This window comes from Mus musculus, chromosome X, assembly GCF_000001635.26.
Source record: "Mus musculus strain C57BL/6J chromosome X, GRCm38.p6 C57BL/6J".
Taxonomy (NCBI): Eukaryota; Metazoa; Chordata; class Mammalia; order Rodentia; family Muridae; genus Mus; species Mus musculus.
Window position 1 is genome coordinate 38207781 of NC_000086.7, and position 19764 is coordinate 38227544.

The following is a 19764-nucleotide window of genomic DNA, read 5'->3' on the forward strand; positions in this document are numbered from 1 at the left end:
TCTCATGCTCTGCCCACTTTCCTGTGTCTTCCATCCCATCTGATCCTTAATCTAGTCACTGGTTCCAACACTCTGATAAAGGCTATCAGGGGTAGAGAGCCTGGGTTAATTCCTATCAATTCAAAAAGCAAAGGGAAGATTCTATAAATAAGTCAAGACAATAAAAAGGGCTAAGCTACACCTCAGGGAATAAAGAGGGTCACCCCTCCCCCTCTCTCTTCAAACATACCTGAAAGTCATAAGCAGAATACGGTGGCAGATGAGGAGGGCTATGGTAGTAGGTATTGTACGATGCCACTTGGGGACGCGCATAGTAAGAAACAGTTGGATGGGCATTTTCAACAGAGCAGTTCAGTGCCGGAAGAGTAGGGTTCTGCAGAAAAACAAGTTATAAACAATATCTTATACACCATCATCATTACGTGAATGGTTAAATAAACCATAGCACAGATATGTAACAGCCAGCACATCACCCAGCTATCCATAAACAAATATTCAGACCCATATTTAGTGGCAAAGCTTTCCAGAGTATACTGTTATTTTTTATATGTATGAGCCTTTTGCCTTTTGTCTGTGCATCCACATGTGTGCCTGGTCCCTGCCGTGGCTGGAAGAAGATTTCAGATTCCCTGGAACTGGAATTATAGATGATTGTGAGCTGCCATGTGGATGTTGGAAATTACAGGTCCTCTGGAAGAGAAGCTAGTCCCTTTAAACACTGAGCCATCTCCCCAGCCCCTATTGTTATCTTTTAACTACCATGGAGCTAGAGATACAGTTCAGCATAGAACATTTGCCTGGCATGTGCAAGGCCTTGGGTTCAGTTCCCAATGCTACAAAAAGAAAGGCCTCTGATAAATTAATATAGTGTGCTCTAGTTCATGTTCTAAAAAATCTCAGGTGTGGAAATACAAAGACATCACTCTGGAAAGATTCACTGCAAACTGTTATTTGTAGTTACCTCTGCAGAGGGAAGTAATATTAGGAAGAAGATGGAAACTTATTTTTTTAATATATGAGCCAATATTTTTGCAATTAATACATTATATGTCATTTTCCTCAAGCTTTAAATTTGTTTTAGATGTAGGTAATTTATGGTATGTATATGAGTGTTTTGCCTGCATGTATGCACGTGCACCACATCCATGAGCATGCCCTGGGCATGTCAGATGGTCCGGAACTAGAATTACTCATGATTGTGTCTCACCATGTGGGGACTGGGGACCCATCCTTGGTCCTCTGCAAGAGTAACAAGTGCTCTTAACTACTGAGAAATCTCTCCAACCCCCTCTACCTTAAAAAAATTGATATTTTTTTGGGTGTGTATGTGTGCATGTGTCTGCATATGAACATGTGAGGACATGCCTATGGAGGTCAGATGATGACACTCAACCCCACACTTTGCCATCTTCCATGTCCTAGAACTCTCTCTTCCACTTGTGTGAAGAGCCAAGAACTGTCTGAAATTACAGATAGTTGTGAGCTATCATGTAGGTGCTAAGAACTAAGCTTGCACCTTCTGCAAGAGCAAGTGCCGTTAAACTCTGAGCCATTTATCTACTCTCCCACCCGACGACTTTCTATCTTGAGAAATCCAAATCTACAGAAATATTGCAATCATTTTGGAAACACTTTCATTCTTTTTGCAAATAAAACAGTGTGTGAATGATTTTCTGTCCCCATTATAACCTGATGGCAGGTGTAGCCCTTTCAGAGTCAATGCCACTGTTGTTCAGGTTAGAGGCCTGCTCATTAGATCCCAAGTCAAACCATGCTTTGTACCACATAGATGTAAGCACAGGGTAAATGTTTTCCTTTTTTATGGGGCAAGTGGACCATGCCACCAGACAGAAGAACTGGTAGGGTTGAGTGAACCCAAACCCCATGAAACTCAAAATTGAGAACAGTAGGGGTGGGGCCAGCTCCCTGCCAAACTCTACATGATCTGGAACACACAACCACGACACCCCACTGAAAGGACCATGGCAGTCAGTCACATAGCATAAAAACCTGGAGTTCTCCATGCTAATGAGGTATCTAGATAGGCCCAGAGTGTTCAGCCAATGAGCTTCCCTTCCTGGGCATTCCTTCCCAAAACAGGTATTTAATCCTTAGTTCACCCTGAGTAAGATATATGCATTCAATTAACCATCAAATAAAGCAGTTTAAACAAGCAAGGATCATCTCTTCATCAAGTAGGGGGAGGGGTGTTTCAATGTAAAGAGCAGAGCCTAAATCTCGGGGAGAAGGCCTTCTCTCTTCCAGTCCTTCTCTCTGTATTCTTTTTTGTTTGTTTGTTTTTAAGACAGGTTTTCTCTGTATAGCCCTGGCTGTCCTGGAACTCATTCTGTAGACCAGGCTGGCCTTGAACTCAGAAATCCGCCTGCCTCTGCCTCCCAAGTGTTGGGATTAAAGGCCTGCGCCACCACCGCCCGGCTTCTCTCTGTATTCTTGGCACTCACTCAAAACCAAACTGGGTTCTGCTGTCATCTAGGCGCCGCCTTACTCTTCCTGCCAAGCATGTGGCTGCCCTAAGAGTAAGCTCGACCCAGAACCCATTCCTGTGCTACAGGGATACACAGACTGGTAACCACAGCAATCATCCCAGACTCCCCTGTTTAACACCTGGGAAAGCACAGCCTGAGGACCCCATTATGGACTGTGGGGCTGTGTTCTGCCTCCCCTGAAGGCTCTGTTGTCACTCTGGGCACTCCATCGGAGGCAGACACTCAACCCCACACTTTGCCATCTTCCATGTCCTAGAGCACTGTCTTCCATTTGTGTGGAGAGCCAAGAACTGTCTGAAAGATGGATGTCTTCCTTCCTGTATGTATCGACACCACGTTAACCCAGAGCGGGAGCTACTTCTGCAGCAGTGAAAATGTGGGTAGGTTTTGGCAGCAGCACAGGTGAGCGTGCATCAGTGTATTGACCTGGAAACTCCATTAGATTCCGCACAGTTCTGTTGCTCTGTTGCTTGGAGTGGGTTCCCTAAGGGTGTGAGATCTACAGCCATTACAATGCATCTCACAGACACCTCGGGTATGGGAAAGGCCTGAGATCTTGCCTTACTTTACAGAGGAAGAGCTCTGAGTGAGAAGTCCCATTATCTCTCCACCAAAATTCCAAGAAGACAGTTCTTCCCTGGGGAAGTAAGTACCAGAAAGTATGATTCTTTGGTCTCCTATCCATCTGAAACAGATCCTACCGGCTGTTATAAAACAAAACTATTTGTCTAAATAAATCAAGTCTAACCACAGAAAAGCAACCCAACAATGTAAACTGTATGTGTAAAAAAAAAAAAATTCCTGTGTCTTTAGTAGGTCACGGGACCAGGATCTTTTCTGAAAGAAAGTTAACTGTTACAGGGAAAGAAGTACAGAAGAAACATCAAAGGAAGACCAAGTGAGTGAGTGTTGGAAAGCTGTTGGAGAGTGCAAGCTAGAGGGGATAGAGAAAATGGCCAGGGCAGGGGAGCACTTAGGGTCAAAGAGATGGGCTGGCATGATGCAACTTGAGATTCTGGAGCTCCAATTGTAAAATTCCCCTCCCCATTATTGATCACAAACTTTCTGAGCTCTAGTCACACAAAAGGTTCCTAGGAGGCACAGGAAATGGTGAAAGCACTCTTGCCTGGACCAAACTGGGTCTACTGAGACAATGGTCATGGACTTTGCAAAAAAAAAATGCCTCTTTTATTCTCTGACTTATCCTAAACCACCAGAGACGCCACTTAGGTACCAAATGCATGGATATATGATGGCTTTTTCAAGATTCATCTTAATCTTTATGTCTTTGATCAAGCAACACTTCATTGGCCATTTCCTCAGGACCACTCTTGAGCACTTCTGGTTAAGGTGTGAAGACATCCTTTTTCACATCAGAACTCTGCAACAACTCTTAAAAAAAAAGTGGCTCCTAGTCCATTGTATGGAAGTGCTGCCAGCACCGTGCTCCTATCTTTCCATCAGCCTTGAGCCTCCCTACAGACTACAGAGCACTGAAATGAAGGAACAAACCTGCCAGGCACCAACTCCATTTGGACCTAAGCCAAGGGTTTTGTTTTGGCTCACACATTTATATTCTAGAACTTTCTACATCATGTTCTCATTTTGATGACATCATCTCTTTGGTGGCCTCATCTCTACCCCCACTAGAATTCTCTTATTCCATGAAGTGACTATCTTTTGCCATGATCTTTGCTTTCTTTGTTTTTTCCTTTTCTCCTGTGAGTGTTTGACAGAGCTCCCGGGCTTATGGTTTAATAATAGTCAGTATTTCCTTGGCTCTCCACCCTTACGGTTAAGGAAGCTCCTGAGCAAATAGCAGGTAGTGTTTGTTACAAAACTTGAAGAAGCAGAACAGACTCGGCAAATGTCAGTGTGAGGTAGGAGGGATGGGTGGAAGGCACAAGAGTTGATCTGGGCTATACTTCAAGTTCTGCTACTTAGTTCTGGGCAAATCTCTTGAGCCTGCTTGATCTGTTTTCTCATATATTAAATGGTTTGAGTACTTAATAATCTACCTGAGGTGAGGAGTTAAGCCAGCTAACAAAGACTGAACAAAAATACATGCACAAAGCCCTTTTTAAAGAAAACATGGCCACTATCAGAACTATCAATAGTATCCTCTATCCTTTGTACATAAAAAAAAAAAAAACTGAAGTGAAGAATTCAAAGATAAATCTATACATGTGAGCTTTATTGATTTTTTGGACAGGAGAACTAAAAGCCAAATGAGCAAATATCAGTTTCTTAAACATATGTGTTGTAGCCGGGTGGTGGCGGCACATGCCTTTAATCCCAGCACTTGGGAGGCAGAGGCAGGCAGGTTGATTTCTGAGTTCGAGGCCAGCCTGGTCTACAGAGAGAGTTCCAGGACAGCCAGGGCTACACAGAGAAACCCTATTTCAAAAAAACATAAATGACAGATAGATAGATAGATAGATAGATAGATAGATAGATAGATAGATAGATAGATAGATAGATAGATGTCAAAAGCTAAGATGTACAATTTTCCAAAGAAGGTATACAAATTGTCCACATGCACATGAAATAGGCCTGACATAATTGGCTATTATAGAAAGGCAAGTCAAAATTATAATGTTGTTCCTACTAAGATCTTTTGCTAATGAGTTAATAGAGAAGTTAGAATTCTTGTATACTATTAGAAAGAATATAAAATGATAATGGAAGCTTACCAAATCATTAACTCAGGGAGGCTACATAATACAAGGTTTTAACACTTATGTGGCATATTAGCCAGCATATTTAAAATGTTACTAACTGGGGCTAGAGAGGTTGCTCAGTGGTTAAGAACATGTATTGTTTTTGCTGAGGACCCTAGTTCAATTCCTAGCCCCCACAACAGGAAGCTTACATTTAACTGCTTCTAACTCCAGCTCCAGAAGAGACCCCCAAACCTCAGACACATATACATACACATAAATAAATAAATAAATAAATAAATAAATAAATAAAATAGATAAAATCCTAAATTACCTTATTTTTTTAATTATCTTAATTTTGAAAATAAACAAAAGGGGGCAAATTCTATCAGAAAATATGGGAAAAAAAGAAGAGGAGGAGGAGTAAGAGGAAGAAATGGAAGAAAAAGCTGTGGAATTTTTAGCACTGTGACTTTGCGGGGTAAGATCAGAGGGTCAGCTTGCCGGTAAGTCCTGCAAAGAGGCATTCATTTGTCAAGGCCGCCCCTCCACTGGGTCTGGAAAGCTCTTCCTATTCAGGAAATCCCCACCTGCTTATGAGACTTTTCTGGGAAAAGCCTCCAATAAAGCCTAAACCTGGAAACACCTATGTCTCCTAAAACCTTCCTTAATTCTTTCCCGTCAGCCCCCTACACACACACCCCCAACAGGAAATCCTTCTTGTTCCTAGGGTGACCACCTTGTCAATGCTTACCATACAGACTCCTTAGTGCTTGGGTTTTCTGAAGTAACAAGAGAAGAAATGACAAATATGTACAAGGGAAAGGGAGAGAAGAGAGACTGATAGATAGACTAGGGGTGGACACAGAAAGGTTTTCATGACAGAGTCACCAGCAGGAACACCCAATAATCCTAAGCAGCTCAATTTTTCAAGGGACTCTATAACCCAAACTCCATTGTTTCCTTTACCTGAAGGGCCCTTCATTTTACCATCACCACCTTTTGACTGTCTATCTAGAAAGTTATTCAGGATCCTGTTCCTTGGGGACCCGAAAGGGGACATGAACATCCAAGGGTCTAGGAGTTGCTTAGAGATGGCTCAGCTGTTAAGAGCACTGAGTGCTCTTCCGAAGGTCCTGTGTTCAGTCCCCTCAATCCCCAGCAACCACATGGTGGCTCACAACCATCCGTAATGACACCTGACGCCCTCTTCTGGTGAGTCTGAAGACAGCCACAATGTACTTAGATAGAATAATAAATAAATTAAAAAAAAAAGAAAATCCCTTCTAGGCACAAAATCATTTTCTAAGGATATGTGAAGCAGTGGTCCTACAGACCTGAATCACCTGGAGTGATCCCAGGAATCCATTGCTAGATAGGTTACCATTTGGACCAGCTGAGGAAGCATGTCTGGGGAAAGGATGCAAGCGTGTGGATTTATTTTACTTCGGTTTGCTTTGTTTTTGATACTCCAGGTAATTCTAATATGAAGCTAGGTTAATAACCATGTCTCAAAACTAACAGCTCCATAATTGGAGATTAAAGTTTACCAACATAAGCAAGTAACTTAGGAGAAATGTTTTGAAAGCAACGAAAGAGGGTATGTACTGTTATGGAGGGAGCATGCATTACTGAGGGTTCTGAGTGCAGCTGTGCATCTGCAGTCATGCGCACAAATATGGAGAAGATTCCAAAGAGAGGAATCGGAATGTGGGTAGGTGAGGTTGAAGATAAGACCTAGCAAGCAGCTTAGCCTGGGGCTGAGTCTTCAGGTACAAGGGGGGGGGGAGCCTAGATGCATTTAGTGTAGCAACTCTGGATGGAGTTCCTGTAGGAGACTAGCATTAATCCTGCCTACAGCTAAACATAAATACCTTTCCTTCATTGTCTCCCAAAGATCAGTAAGGAGAAAACTAGCCAAGTTTCTACTAAAAGTGTTGTAGGGAGGTATGACGGATTGTTTACACAGGCGGAGTGAACAGGACAACTGGAAAAATCCCTCCCACTGTTTCCTCAAGGTACCAGGAAGTTCACACTCACAAGAAATCTATACAGATTGATGGCACTTCTCACTTGAATTTGACATATTTGAAGGTAGCTGCATAGGCTACATTCTGATTCCTCCCTTCAAATTACGGATCTCCATTGCCCCAAACATCCTAGCCTTGTTTGCCATCACCAAACAGAAGTCACTGTGAAGTGGGACGTGGGACGTCATTTTCTTCCTTACCATATCCTTAAATCCCCCAAGGACCGCAGCAGTAATGATACCCAGGAACAGGCCAACGATGTTGAGGATGGTGGCAGACCAGAGTAGGTGGTACAGGTGGATGATGTCCTGGCAGCTGCTGACATCAATGTACTCATAGTAGCCGCCGGTGATTTCCACCCTGCTGCATGGGGAGAAGCATAGTACAGTCAGTCTCCTAGAAGCAGAAAATCTTCTTCCCTTACCCCCACCACTAGGACTTGACTACTGTGTAGCTCAGGGGAAAAAGCTACCTAGGCAGATGGGGAGCTGTTGTAAAGGGCGTCATTGCAGTTTGCTTAGAGTATAACACAGTAATAAATGGAAGTGTGGCTAGTGTTTATCTAAAACACAAAACCAAGTGTTGCTTGTCAGAGAGACTCTTGTAATCATCACTAACACTAATCCCAGATAGCATTTATTGACTCGTACCATCTACTAGGTATAGCATTACACATATGTCAGTTCAGTAAATCTCGCCTGTCCAATATGGTAGCTACTAGTTACATGTGGCCTTTTTTATTAAGTACATTTTAAAGTTCAAGCATTTAGTCTCCTCGTGTTTCAAGTGCTTCATAGCCATATGTAGATAGTGTCTATTGGACTAGACAGAACATATCATAAACCACTCCTATTATCACAGCAATGCCTGTCAACACTGCAAATCCTCACAGTGGTCTACAAGGTCAATCAGCAGTTCTAAACCTGTGGGTCACTTCCCTCTTGAGAGTTGAATGACCCTTTCACAGGGTCACCTAAGACCATTGGAAAACAGGTATTTACATTATGATTCGTCACGGCAGCAAAATTAGTTATGAAGTAGCAATGAACATAATTTTATGGTTGGGGGTCACCACAACATGAGGAAGTATATTAAAGGGTCGCAGCATTAGGAAGGTTGAAAACACTGAGGTAGATAATGTTAGACTCTCACATTTCAAATGATGAAACTAAAGCACAGGGAGGGTAAGGACCTTGGCTAAATCATAAGTGGTAAAGCTGAAATCTGTTTCAGGCTTCAAAGATTTCAGTATCTCCCCAATTAAAACCAACCAAATAATTCCACCACCACTACCACCACCACCCCGCAAAAACCCTGTGTGCTAATATGCTACTAAAACTGAGATGTAACACAGAACTCAGAATACCACATCCTTGGAGGGGTCCACCTTGGCCACTTTGTCTAAAGATGCCTACAGTCAGCCTAATTAGTCTGAGTCACATCACTTGATCCAGACTGATTTATACTCTCCCTCTACAAATACCTATGTGAAAGACATAATCCCTGCAGGTTCTGCATCTGCCAATTCAATCTGCCATGGATTGAATATTTAAAACGTGGATCTGTACTGAATATACATAGACCATTTTCTGCCATTATTCCATAAATAATACAGTATAATGCCTCATGACATTTACAACTAGGAATTATAAGTAATTTAAAAGCAATTTATAATATACAGAAGGCTTGTGTAGGTTATGTGCACACAGTATCCATTTCATACAAAGGACTTCGGCATCTATGGCTTTTTGTATCAGTAAAGGAGAGGGCCTAGAATCAATCCTTTCCTCATGTCAAGAGATGGATGACAAGATAATAAACTCACTAGTTCAGTAAGCTGAACTTAGGTGCAATAATTTCTTTAGTCTATCTCTGCTCTTTCTGGGCTGAACAAACATGAGTTCATATCTCATTAAAAAAAAAAAAAAGCTCATGCAACTACCATGCATGACACACATTTGGTGCTGCATAAATACTCGGTAAATGAATTCAATAGAAATCCCTCTCCTCTGGGATATTGCAAAGCAGGTAACCTAAAACATTGTGTGTGTGTGTGTGTGTGTGTGTGTATCATGCGCTCATACACACACACACACACACACACACACACACACACACACACATACACACGCGCGCGCACGCGCTTACAGGAGCACCAGAGAACACTGGATTCCTGAAACTGGAGTTACAGGCAAAAAAAAAAAAACCACCTGACCTTGGTTTCCCTGGCAACCATATCAAGCAGTTCACAACTGCCTGTAACTGCAGTTAACCATTAAACTGTGTCTCCAGCAGGCCCTCATGGTCGAATTTTAAGGGTAATTCAATTCATCTGAAGTTGAATTGAATTTTAGTATTTTTAATGAATCTATCAGGAGATCCCATTCATAAGCATACTTTGAGTTTCTCCTATGAGTTGGCACTGATGATGGGGAAGGAGAGTGTACACATTTTTTACTACCCCCAAAAGATGCAACTGTACAGGTTCAATCCCTTTGAAAAGGGCAGCTATGTGTCTAAGGGTGAGTGTGGGGTTGTAGGAATATACTAGTGACTTGGGATTGCCTTCTGACACATCCTTCCAATTATCTTTACCTACCTCCTAGTCTACTGCGAGTAAGTGGATAGTGTGTGTAGAAAGGCATTATGCTCTAGCAAACCCTGGAGTCTGGCTGCATAACAACCCTAGCTATAATTTATTTGCTGCCTGACAGAAACATTCTTAACTTCTCTGAGCCTGGGAGATTTAATAAGAATGTGCATGATAGGGCCGGAGGGCTTAGTGTACAAAAGGCTTCTCTTGTAGGCTTAATGACCTGAATTATAGCCTCAGAATGCACATTTAAAAAGCCAGATGTGGTGGCAGCTGCAATCCCAGCTCTCCTATACCAAGATGGAAGGTGGAGCCAGAACTGTCCAGAAGCTGTGGACCAGCTAGCAGAGGCAGAAACAAGAGAGGTCCTGTTTTGTTAAGATAGAAGGTGAGAATCTCTCACTCTCTCGCTCTTGCTCTCGCTCTCTCTCTCTACACACACACACACACACACACACACACACACACATTAAAATTTAAAAGACTGTGTACAAAGCAGTACTTTAGCCCATAACAAAAAGAAAGCCACTATCTGGAAACATAATTTCAGACCTTTGAATTACATGCTTAAAGACACTAGTGCTGTAAGGACACATGCCCCAATAAGGAACCGTGAGACGTTCCTTTAAGAGTATATAATAATTTGTGACTTGATTTGTGCTCAGTGGTAGAGCATTTGCCTAACATGTAACAAGTCACATACACAAGTTAGTCACCTTAAAAAAGAAAAAGTAGTCAGTTTTCCAGAGGGTATAGTTGGTTTCAGTTTGAGTGGGTTCAGCAGCTATTTCATTTTTAAAATCTGACCCATGAAACAAAAGAAAGTTAATGATTAATTATAGTATGCTTTTTTAGCAAATTAATGTGGTTTGCTTCTGGTTAAGAGTCATGATTTCATTTGGTCCATTTTCTGTGAAAAAAAATCCCTAAAAAATTTCCCTTGTGCCCCCAAGACTGCAAGGCCCTCCCGGCAGACCCTGCCAGTGCTCAGTTCAGCTTCCTAAAATATTTCTGAAAACTTAAAGCCATTCATTTTTCTCAATTTTTTTCACTGCTTTTCACAATCAGCAAGGTGAGACACAAAACGATCCGGAGCTGATGAAAACGTTCAGTGGGGAAAGGCACTTGCTGCCGGACCTGATGACCCAAGTTCAAATCCCAGAACAGCTTCCACAAGCTGCCATCTGATGTGTCCAAAGTTCCATCTGCCATAATTTTGGTTAAAAATGGAGTCTATATTCTTGCTAGGCTGCTTTTCTTAGCAGGCCCAGACTAGAAATGCTGGGAGCTTACTCAAAGACTGTTCTACTTTTTTGATTCGAGAAGGTACTGTCTTCAGTTTCCTGCCTGTCTAAATCCTGCCTTTGGCTCAAAGCTTTGACGCGGCCTTCTCAAGGGCCGCAGTGCCCACCCGCTAGACTTTCCCGAAACACTCACAGCCTCAGACAGACTTTCCTTTTCAGTTGGTTGTTGTTAGTTTTTCATTTAAGCTAATATATATTGAGAGGTTGCTCGGCTCTGAGTGCTGTGCTACAGTCAAGCCCAAGGCCACTACGATGTCTCTGTCCAACTTGTAACGTCTCAAAAGCAAGGGGCATCTCTTACAGGACATCTCTTTGTGTCTCTCTTACTGCCTAGAACAGCATTAGAAAGATTGAAGAACACAGATTAATACACAGTGAATGAGTAACCAGGGCATTGACTAGGCTTGTTTCTTCTTGCACTCCACTTCCTGGGTTGGCCCAATGAAGCAGAAAACCTGGGTTCAAATCACTGCCTAAACACAGGAAATGGCAGTTGATCTTGGGGAAAACAGGAAGGCATCTTTCTGCTCTTCAATATTACTTCTCCTCTTGTCTTCTCTTTTTCCCCCTCCCCCTCTGTCTCTGTCTTGTCTCTCTATCTCTATCTCTGTCTCTCCCTCTCTTTCCTCTCTCCCTCCCTCCTTCTCCCTACCCCCAATTCTCCTTATTTTTAAATTCCCCTTCTGGTACACTTAGTTTCTGAAGAGCACAATAGCCCCTGGCACATAGTAGGAATGTCATAAAGGTTTGCTAGAATTGCTGAGGAGTGGAAGTAAGCTGGCCTCTATCACTGTGTTCCCAGCGGAGGAAACAAACCACTCCATTTCCTTTAGGTTACTTGCTAAAAACCAATGATATTGACTTGACCTCTCCAAAGATGAGTGAGTTAGATGGGAGGCAGAGATGCTCTAAGAGGCTGCCGCAGAGAAGCTGTGTCCTAGAGAAAGCCATCTTCCTGCACAAGGCTAAATGGAATAATCTATGTTTGGTATTAAACCTCACCACCCATGACGTCAGTGAAGGTCTGCGGGTTCGAGGGGACAGTAGACACTCTGTTTCTGTAGCGATGTACAAATGACTGCCTGATGGTTTCTGTTCCCACTTTTTTTTTCTTGGCCTCCTTTCCAGGAAATGGACTGGAGGAGCTGGCAATTGATTAAAAATAGGCTTCGTGTGAGGAAAACAAATACACATTCGGCAAAATTAAAGTCTCCAAGCCTCAGAATGCTGGTTGCCAGCTATATTTAGGTCTTCAATTTAAGTCCCATTGGCTCTGGCTGCAAAAACCCCTGGGTCAAGGAAAAAGCTTTCTCTTCATTGCAAGTCTGTCCCCTATTTAGTCTTATGGCTGTTTTCTGAACTGATGGAAACATAAGCAAGTCCTTTTCTATTGGTTTTGCCCTTGGGATCTTGGCCACCCAGACTTGAGAAAGTAGATTGACAGATGCTTGGGCTTCTAGGTACAGGGCAGGTTAAAGCTACTCTGGAGCTTATAGATCTTTAGAAACAGCATGGCCCATATCCGTTGCCTTGTCTAATATTTTCTTTTCCTGGTGAAAAGATTTTGTTTTTGATTTTCAACAAATGCCCCTCTATTTTCATCAGCTCTTTAGTCATGCCTAACCCTATGCTGACAAAATGGAAGCATGTCCTCTGCCCTGTGCAAGTCCACAGTTTAGTACAACTTCTTAACAAATTCCTTTCTTATGTGGTTCATTTACATAATGGAATACTACACAGATACTAAAAACAAGGACATCCTGAACTTTGCAGGCAAATGGATGGAACTAGAAAATACCGTCCTTAGTGAGGTAACCCAGACACAAAAGGACATGTATGGCATGCATTCACTATTAAGTGGCTATTAGCCAAAAAAAAAAAAAAAAAAAGTATAGAATACCCAGGATATAATCCACAGAGCCAAAGAAGTCAAATAGTAAGGAAGACCCAAGGGAGGATGCTTGAATGTCACTCAGAAGGGGGAATAAAATAGATATCAGAAGTGGATGGAGGGAGAAAATTTGGTGGGAGAGAGGGTGGGGAGGGGGAGGAGGTGGGGGGGGTCAAGTGTGGGTAAAGGAGGAAGGTTGGGTGAGAGAACAGAAATTGGAGGGGGGGAGAAGCTCTGGGACAGGAGAGACTCATGGGCATGACCCTTAGCTGAGACTCCTAGCAGTTGTGGATATGGAGACTGAAGTGTCCAACTCCTAAAGCTAGAGGGGACTTCCAGTGGAAGGAGGGGGACACCAACCTACCCACTAAACCTTGCACCCAAAATTTGTCCTGCCTACAAGTTGTTCAGGGACAAAGATGGAGCAGAGAATGACAGATATCCAAACAATGACTAGACCAATCCCATAGGAGAGAGCCAATCCCTGACACTATCAGTGATGCTCTGCTTGCAGACAGGAACCTAGCATAACAGTCTCCTAAAAGGCTTCATCCAGGAGGAGACAGAAACAGATGCAGAGACCCACAGCCAAACAATAGGTGGAGCTTGGGAAGTCTTATGCAAGAGTCGAGGATAGCACTGAGCAAATTGGCATGGACAAGGACATTTCAAGAAAACTCAGAGTCAACTAACTTGGGCCCATGTGAGCTCACAGAGACTAAACCATCAACCAAAGAGGATTCAGTGATGCTCTGCTCCAACCAGGGGCTGGACTTAAGCCTCTTACACATTTGTAGTAGGTGTGTAGCTTGGTCTTCATGTGAGTTCCCCAAAAATTGGAGCAAGTGATTTCTCTTGAGTGTTGCCTACCTTTGGATCTCCTTCCCTTGTTAGCATTTCTTTTAGGCTCCACCCCACAGTTACCTGGCAACAGCCAGATATGCCTGACTCCGTATAAAAGGAGCTGTTTGCCCCCTCCTTACTCTCTCTTATTCTTTTCCCCTTTTCCCCTCTTTCCTCTCTGTCCCTTCTCTCCCCATTCCCCTCCCCCATCTCTGTCTGCCTTTCTGTCTCCCTCAACTCCCCTCCCCATGCCCTAAATAAACTCTATTACATACTATACCTGTCATATGGCTGGTACCTCAGAGGGAAGAGATGCCTCAGCATAGACCCACAGAGGCACCCCCTTTCCCCATACAGCTACCAAACATATTCCTCGCTCTTTCTTGCTTTTTATAAAACACAACACCCCTAGCTGGGCTACATTGTCTGGCCTTAGTGAAAGAGAATGTGCTTAGTCCTGTTATGAGATGACTTACCAGGGTGGGTGGGTACCCAATGGGAGCCTCCCCTTCTCTGAGGAGAAGGGGAAGGAGGAATGAGGGGAGGGCTTGTAAGAGTTAAAAAAAACAAAAATATTTAAAAAGTATTTCATAAACTAGAAAAAATCCTTCCTTAAAAATAATACTGGTAAGAGTTGCTTTATGAAAGTCAGTTATTGTGAAATTTAGATTAACAAAAAAGATAAATTGAGTTTGAACCTCCACTGAGGCTAAAAATAGAAAATATTCACCTGTGGCTCAGATAAATGAGATTTCAGTAACTTTTTATTATTTTCTAATCCTTTTTCTGAAACATGACTATTGTGGAAGCAAAGGTGTGTGTGTGTGTGTGTGTGTGTGTGTGTGGTGTGTGTGTGTGTGTGTGTGTGTGTGTGTGTGTGTGTGTGTGCGTGTGTGTGTATGTGTGTAATAGATCACTTTTTAGATCTCTCCATGAACTTCCAGATCTCAGATTCTATTCAATTCATGGCAGCTCCCAGCCCCTACCCCTTGAGGTCATGAGTCAGGCAGGAAGGGGGAGAGAGGGAAAGAGAGCAGCAAGGAAAGGGGGAAGACAGCAAGGGAATAAACAGGAAAAGGGAGGGAGAGAGAAAGAAAGAGAGAGGACATGAATGGAGGAAGTCAGCCAAGGAGGCCGACATGAATAATTATATATCGACCTTCCACCTAGATAATCCTTATACCTCCTTTGAGTCTTTGAATTTCTCTTCCTCTACTGTCAGACAGTCCAAGGAAATGAGATTGGTATTAGCAAAAAAAAAAAAAAAAAAGTGAAAGGCCTGGTGAGCTCTCCCCCTTGCTGCACTCTGCTTCCAGCCTCTCAAGTTTTTAATCCTCAAACCAGAAAAACTGGTCCCAAAGAACCACCGACAGGAAGAGAGTGTGTACACTGCTTCCCTTCAGGCCTATATCCATCTATATCCATCCAGCCCTCCTGGCCTAGTTCTTCCCTCCCTCCCTTGGCCTTCAGCTCTCCTACACAAAGTCTGAAAACAGTCATGCATAGGAAAGCATTGGCTAACAATATGTTATATGAAGGGCTATTCCCTCATAATCTGCATCACATTGTCACACCTCTCTTATAATTCTAAGTAAGCCTTTAAAAAAAAAAAAAAAACCTCCTACTTTTATTGCATCCCAGTCATCTACAGTGTCTACCTATTCATTTTCCATGTTGTATACCTCCATAGCTCCCAATTGCCTACATGGTCAAGGCCAAAGTCTTTCCTGTAGACAATAGGTTCTTTGACATCTGACCCTGGTTCTTGCTTTGTGTTCACCTCCTCTGATATTTTCTATGGTTCCCTCCACTTCTTAAGTCCTGACAACTTGCAAGCATATCTTCCCCACCTCCACATGCTTTTAGTTCATATCCTAAACTTTTCCTTATCCTTTGTCCTTCATTATGCCATCAGAGTCCTTGCTATATCCACTGATGCTCCCTGTGCTATTATGTTCACATATCAGTTGTTCATCTATTTGCCTTTCCTACTAGTCTGACATCCGTATTCTTAGCACCTAATGCTTTGAAAGAATAACTGCTGCAATCCTAATTGGAAGGCAAAGAGTTTGGATTGTTTAGTATAACTGGCACCAACCCTGCTTCAGAGCCTTTATAATTTGCTGTCCCCTTGGCTTATAAACTCTTTTCTTGGTTATCTTCTTGATAGGCTTTCCAGGTTTCTTCAGGTCCCTTCACACATGAAACCTTCTTAAAGAGACATCCCATGCCTACTTTGTGTACACAGTTTCTCCCTCATTGATGTCTTCCTGCTTCACTTTCCTTTGAAACTCTATTCACACCTAACATTACATTATGTATTATATGTGCTTATATTCTCTCCTCTGCTAGAATATAAGCCCCATGGGACAAAGACCTTTGCTTTCATCACTGCTGAATCCTTAGTGTATAGAACACGGCCAGGCATGGAGAAGGTGTCCGAGAATATTTGTTGAATGTACAAAAAGTGCTGGATTCAATTACTACTTGTATATTCAAGTCCTATATGACCTTTAGCCAATTGTGTCTTCCCTCTGAGCTTCACTTTTCTTTCACGTCATGACGACTCTCCAGACTTTATAAATAAGAATGAATTATAAGGCCGGGCGTTGGTGGTGCATGCCTTTAATCCCAGCCCTTGGGAGGCAGAGGCAGGCGATTTCTTAGTTTGAGGCCAGCCTGGTCTACAGAGTAAGTTCCAGGACAGCCAGGGCTATACAGAGAAACCCTGTCTTGAAAGGAAAAAAAAAAAAGAATGAACTATAAGGAAAATTAAATGAGATACCACTTGTGAAAGTAGCCAGTGTGGTGCCTTGCACAGAGAAAGCAGGTAGTGCCTGTGAGGTAGAATCTATGACAGACCAATAGCCACTGCATCTCTAATCCCTACCATAACCCCCTCACCAGTCTTGGCTCTCTTAGCACCCAATAGGGTCAAACAATGGCTTCTGTGCCCATAGCACCAGACTCACTTGCCACAGTTGTAGAGGTCACAGCAGAAGCAGGTGTTGCCCCGGATGCGAGGTGTGCAAAGTCCACGGCTAAGTTGAGGGCAGTTCACCTGAGGACACAAAACGACAGTGGGAGAAGCTAGCACTGGAAAGGATTGGTCCTCTGGAATTGAAATACGAGTTAGTGACCAATGGAGACATAAATGATACGCACATACCCATGCAAACGAAAGATGGAGCTAAGCAGAAAGGTACCTGTGCTTGTGCATAAAGCAAGCACCTGTGTGTGTGAGATTCTGGTTAGCCCCACCCACAGTCCTTCATACCCCACTCATACAACGTAGAGGAGAGGAAGGACAGATGGAACAATATATTAAATGGGTATTAGGGAATGAGGATATGAGGGATGAGAAAATCAGGACACAAGAAGAAAGAGGATCTGGTACAAAGGCATATAGAGAGGCCATTACATGCACACTGAAGTACAATAGTACCTCTTTAACTGCCTGGGTAAGGTTCCTCAAAGCCCTCGTAGAAGGAGTAATTTTGGATGAGGAAGTTATGACCTTATACAGGAAAAATCGAGTTAAGAGAGACAGGATTATAAGCAAACTTGTGGAAACTGTTATTAATATTTGTGCAGTTGGCAACTTAACACAAGAAAGCTATCACAGTGAAATCAAGAGAATTGCTGTAATAGGGTTCCATGGTCTGAGTTTGCAGAAACATTTTTCAAAACTAAAAATGTAAGGCATGGTCTGCATTTACCTTCTCTCGCTTGCAAGAATTTTTTCAAGTTCCCTTCGCAATAAGGGTACAGCAAAGTACTTTCACATTTGTTTGGCTTTGTTGCAGAAATATTCATAGTAAATAGGCACTCTTCTTCATATTGGGTCTTTCATCCAAGTGTTTGTTGCCTTTTGATATGCTGATAGCACACACACACACACACATTTTATTCCTCCTTCTAACCCAGGAACAATTAGAAAAATGGTAACTTTGTGATTGCTGGCCAAAAATGGTGGGAACTGGATGGTACTATCATAATAAAAGCATTTAACATCCATGCCTTGGGAGCAAGACTACGGCTTTGTCTAACTCCAAGGACACCACTCACTCCTGTTAAATTTTATGTAAAGTGGCTCCCCGGGAGGTTGTGGGATATAGTAGCCATTTTGCCTCCACCTTTCTTTTTTCCTTTCCAGTCACAGGTGTGCTATCTTTTAGTGTTATTTTTGTAATCTTTCTTCATTCTTTGAGAAGTTTGTACAAAGAATTTCCTATTTGTCCTCTTTCCTAACTCATCCTATGCCCATTTCCTACTTCCCTACCCACCCGACTTTGTCTCCTCCCCTCTGTGTCAAGGCTGAGATCTGTGTTGCGAATGCACTCTTGGTCTGATCCGCACAGTGAACGCCTTTCATTTTGATGTTAGCAGAGTACCAACTTGTCAGTGTTCCCAGAAACATAGGTAGAATTTCATATGCTGGAATCCACTGGTTGGGAGGGGTTTGTGATTTGCTGAAATGAAAGTGCATGCCCCCTCTGCCCCCACCCCAAGGTTGCCACCGCTATTGCCTCTAGCTGAAGCAACAGGGAACACAGGGCATGTGTGGGGCAAGAAAGAAATACTCTCCTGAGCCTACTCAGGGTCACTAGGCTGGCCTCTTAGACTAAAAAGCTGGGCCTCCTTAGAACCTTGAGATAGACCAGATTGCTCAGTTATCCTGATCTGAACTCCAGAGCATTCCATGGATGGCATTCAGGCTCTGCCTTCTTAGCACAGTGTCTTGGTGGGATTCATATCTTCTTCCAGCTGAACCCCAAGTCCAGGCAACTGAATCAGTTTTGGCAGAAATGGGGGAGGGACACACAATAAGAGACTATTGGCTAGGGTCAGAGGGCCAGCCTATGTCCATAGAACAAAAGTAATCTGATTAGGCCTCACAAGGCTCCAATCTATGACATGTCCTCAGAAACACTGTGCTTTGACCCACTGAACAAATAGCTCAAAACACCTACTAGCGAACCTTGTGTCTGTGGAAAGAAATAATATAGAAAGAGTGTTTCGTGGCTTAAGAGTTGTCTTAGCAGTTAAGAGCACTTGTTGCTTTCGCAGAGGACAGGGTTCGATTCCCAGCATCCACATGGTGTCTCATAACTATGTGTAACTTCAGTACACATGTGGTGCACATACGTACATGCAGGTAAGACACTCATATGCTTAAAGTAATACATAAATCTATTTTTTTGGTAAAGGAAGGCTGTTTCAGATGAAACAAGGGACTTTCCCATGGGGTAAAGACATGCAGCATCGTTGTGGCTCACCTCCTCAGCTTCCCTCTGTGATGTCTTGGGAACATAGTGGCACCGGTTAGCATAGAGTGGTTTCAAATCCTATAAAGGGAAACACCAAACCAAAAGGGTTTTGGCTTTGTAAAGTAAAACATCAAGAACCCTGTTTGCTAATATAAGATTTGAAAACACACACACACACACACACACACACACACACACACACACACACACACACACAGAGAGAGAGAGAGAGAGAGAGAGAGAGAGAGAGAGAGAGAGAGAAGTAGTTTAGGCTAAATTCTAAAACCTATCTACTGGGGGCCTGAGAATATATGGATCAGGCAAGATAATTCTAATAACTGCTTTCTGTTGAACTACTTCAGTTAATGAGAAACCAGGAAGATTGATTGAAAAATGAGTCTCTTAAAATTTCCTCCTTGTTTTTTATTTCCTTCTAGGCTTTGTCTCCTTGCAGACAGTCCCTAGGGAGCAAGATCCAAAACTCCAGGTTATTGCAATATTGCACTTCTAAATAGAGAGAGCATGGCTTTAACTATGAAGTCTCATTATCACCTGGGGACTAGATAAGGGCTGGCTGATTTGTGCTCCCTGCTGTTATTTCCATGCCTTTTCAAAAGGAAGAGGCAAAGAAATCAGTGGCTAGAGGATGGGCAGCTACTTAATTGG

At 42.8% G+C, this 19764-nt stretch overlaps 1 protein-coding gene and 1 non-coding gene across 6 annotated transcripts in view; one reads left to right on the top strand and one right to left on the bottom strand.

The window, feature by feature from the left end:
* Positions 1-19764, bottom strand: part of Tmem255a (transmembrane protein 255A) — a 55924-nt gene that overhangs the window by 11208 nt on the left and 24952 nt on the right. For 2 of the 5 annotated variants that reach the window (NM_001289727.1, NM_172930.4), the window contains exons 5-9: positions 19108-19176; positions 17274-17345; positions 16801-16889; positions 7398-7560; positions 230-373 (exon numbers count right to left, since the gene is read on the bottom strand). In NM_001289727.1, the coding sequence (NP_001276656.1) occupies positions 230-373; positions 7398-7560; positions 16801-16889; positions 17274-17345; positions 19108-19176 (537 nt within the window). The remainder of the gene's footprint in view (positions 1-229; positions 374-7397; positions 7561-16800; positions 16890-17273; positions 17346-19107; positions 19177-19764) is intronic. The other 3 variants (NM_001289728.1, XM_006541494.4, XM_006541495.4) reach the window with 3 other exon arrangements.
* Mir3110 (microRNA 3110) lies at positions 2661-2740 on the top strand. The gene has a single exon (NR_037297.1). It is a non-coding gene; the product is annotated as a microRNA 3110 (primary transcript).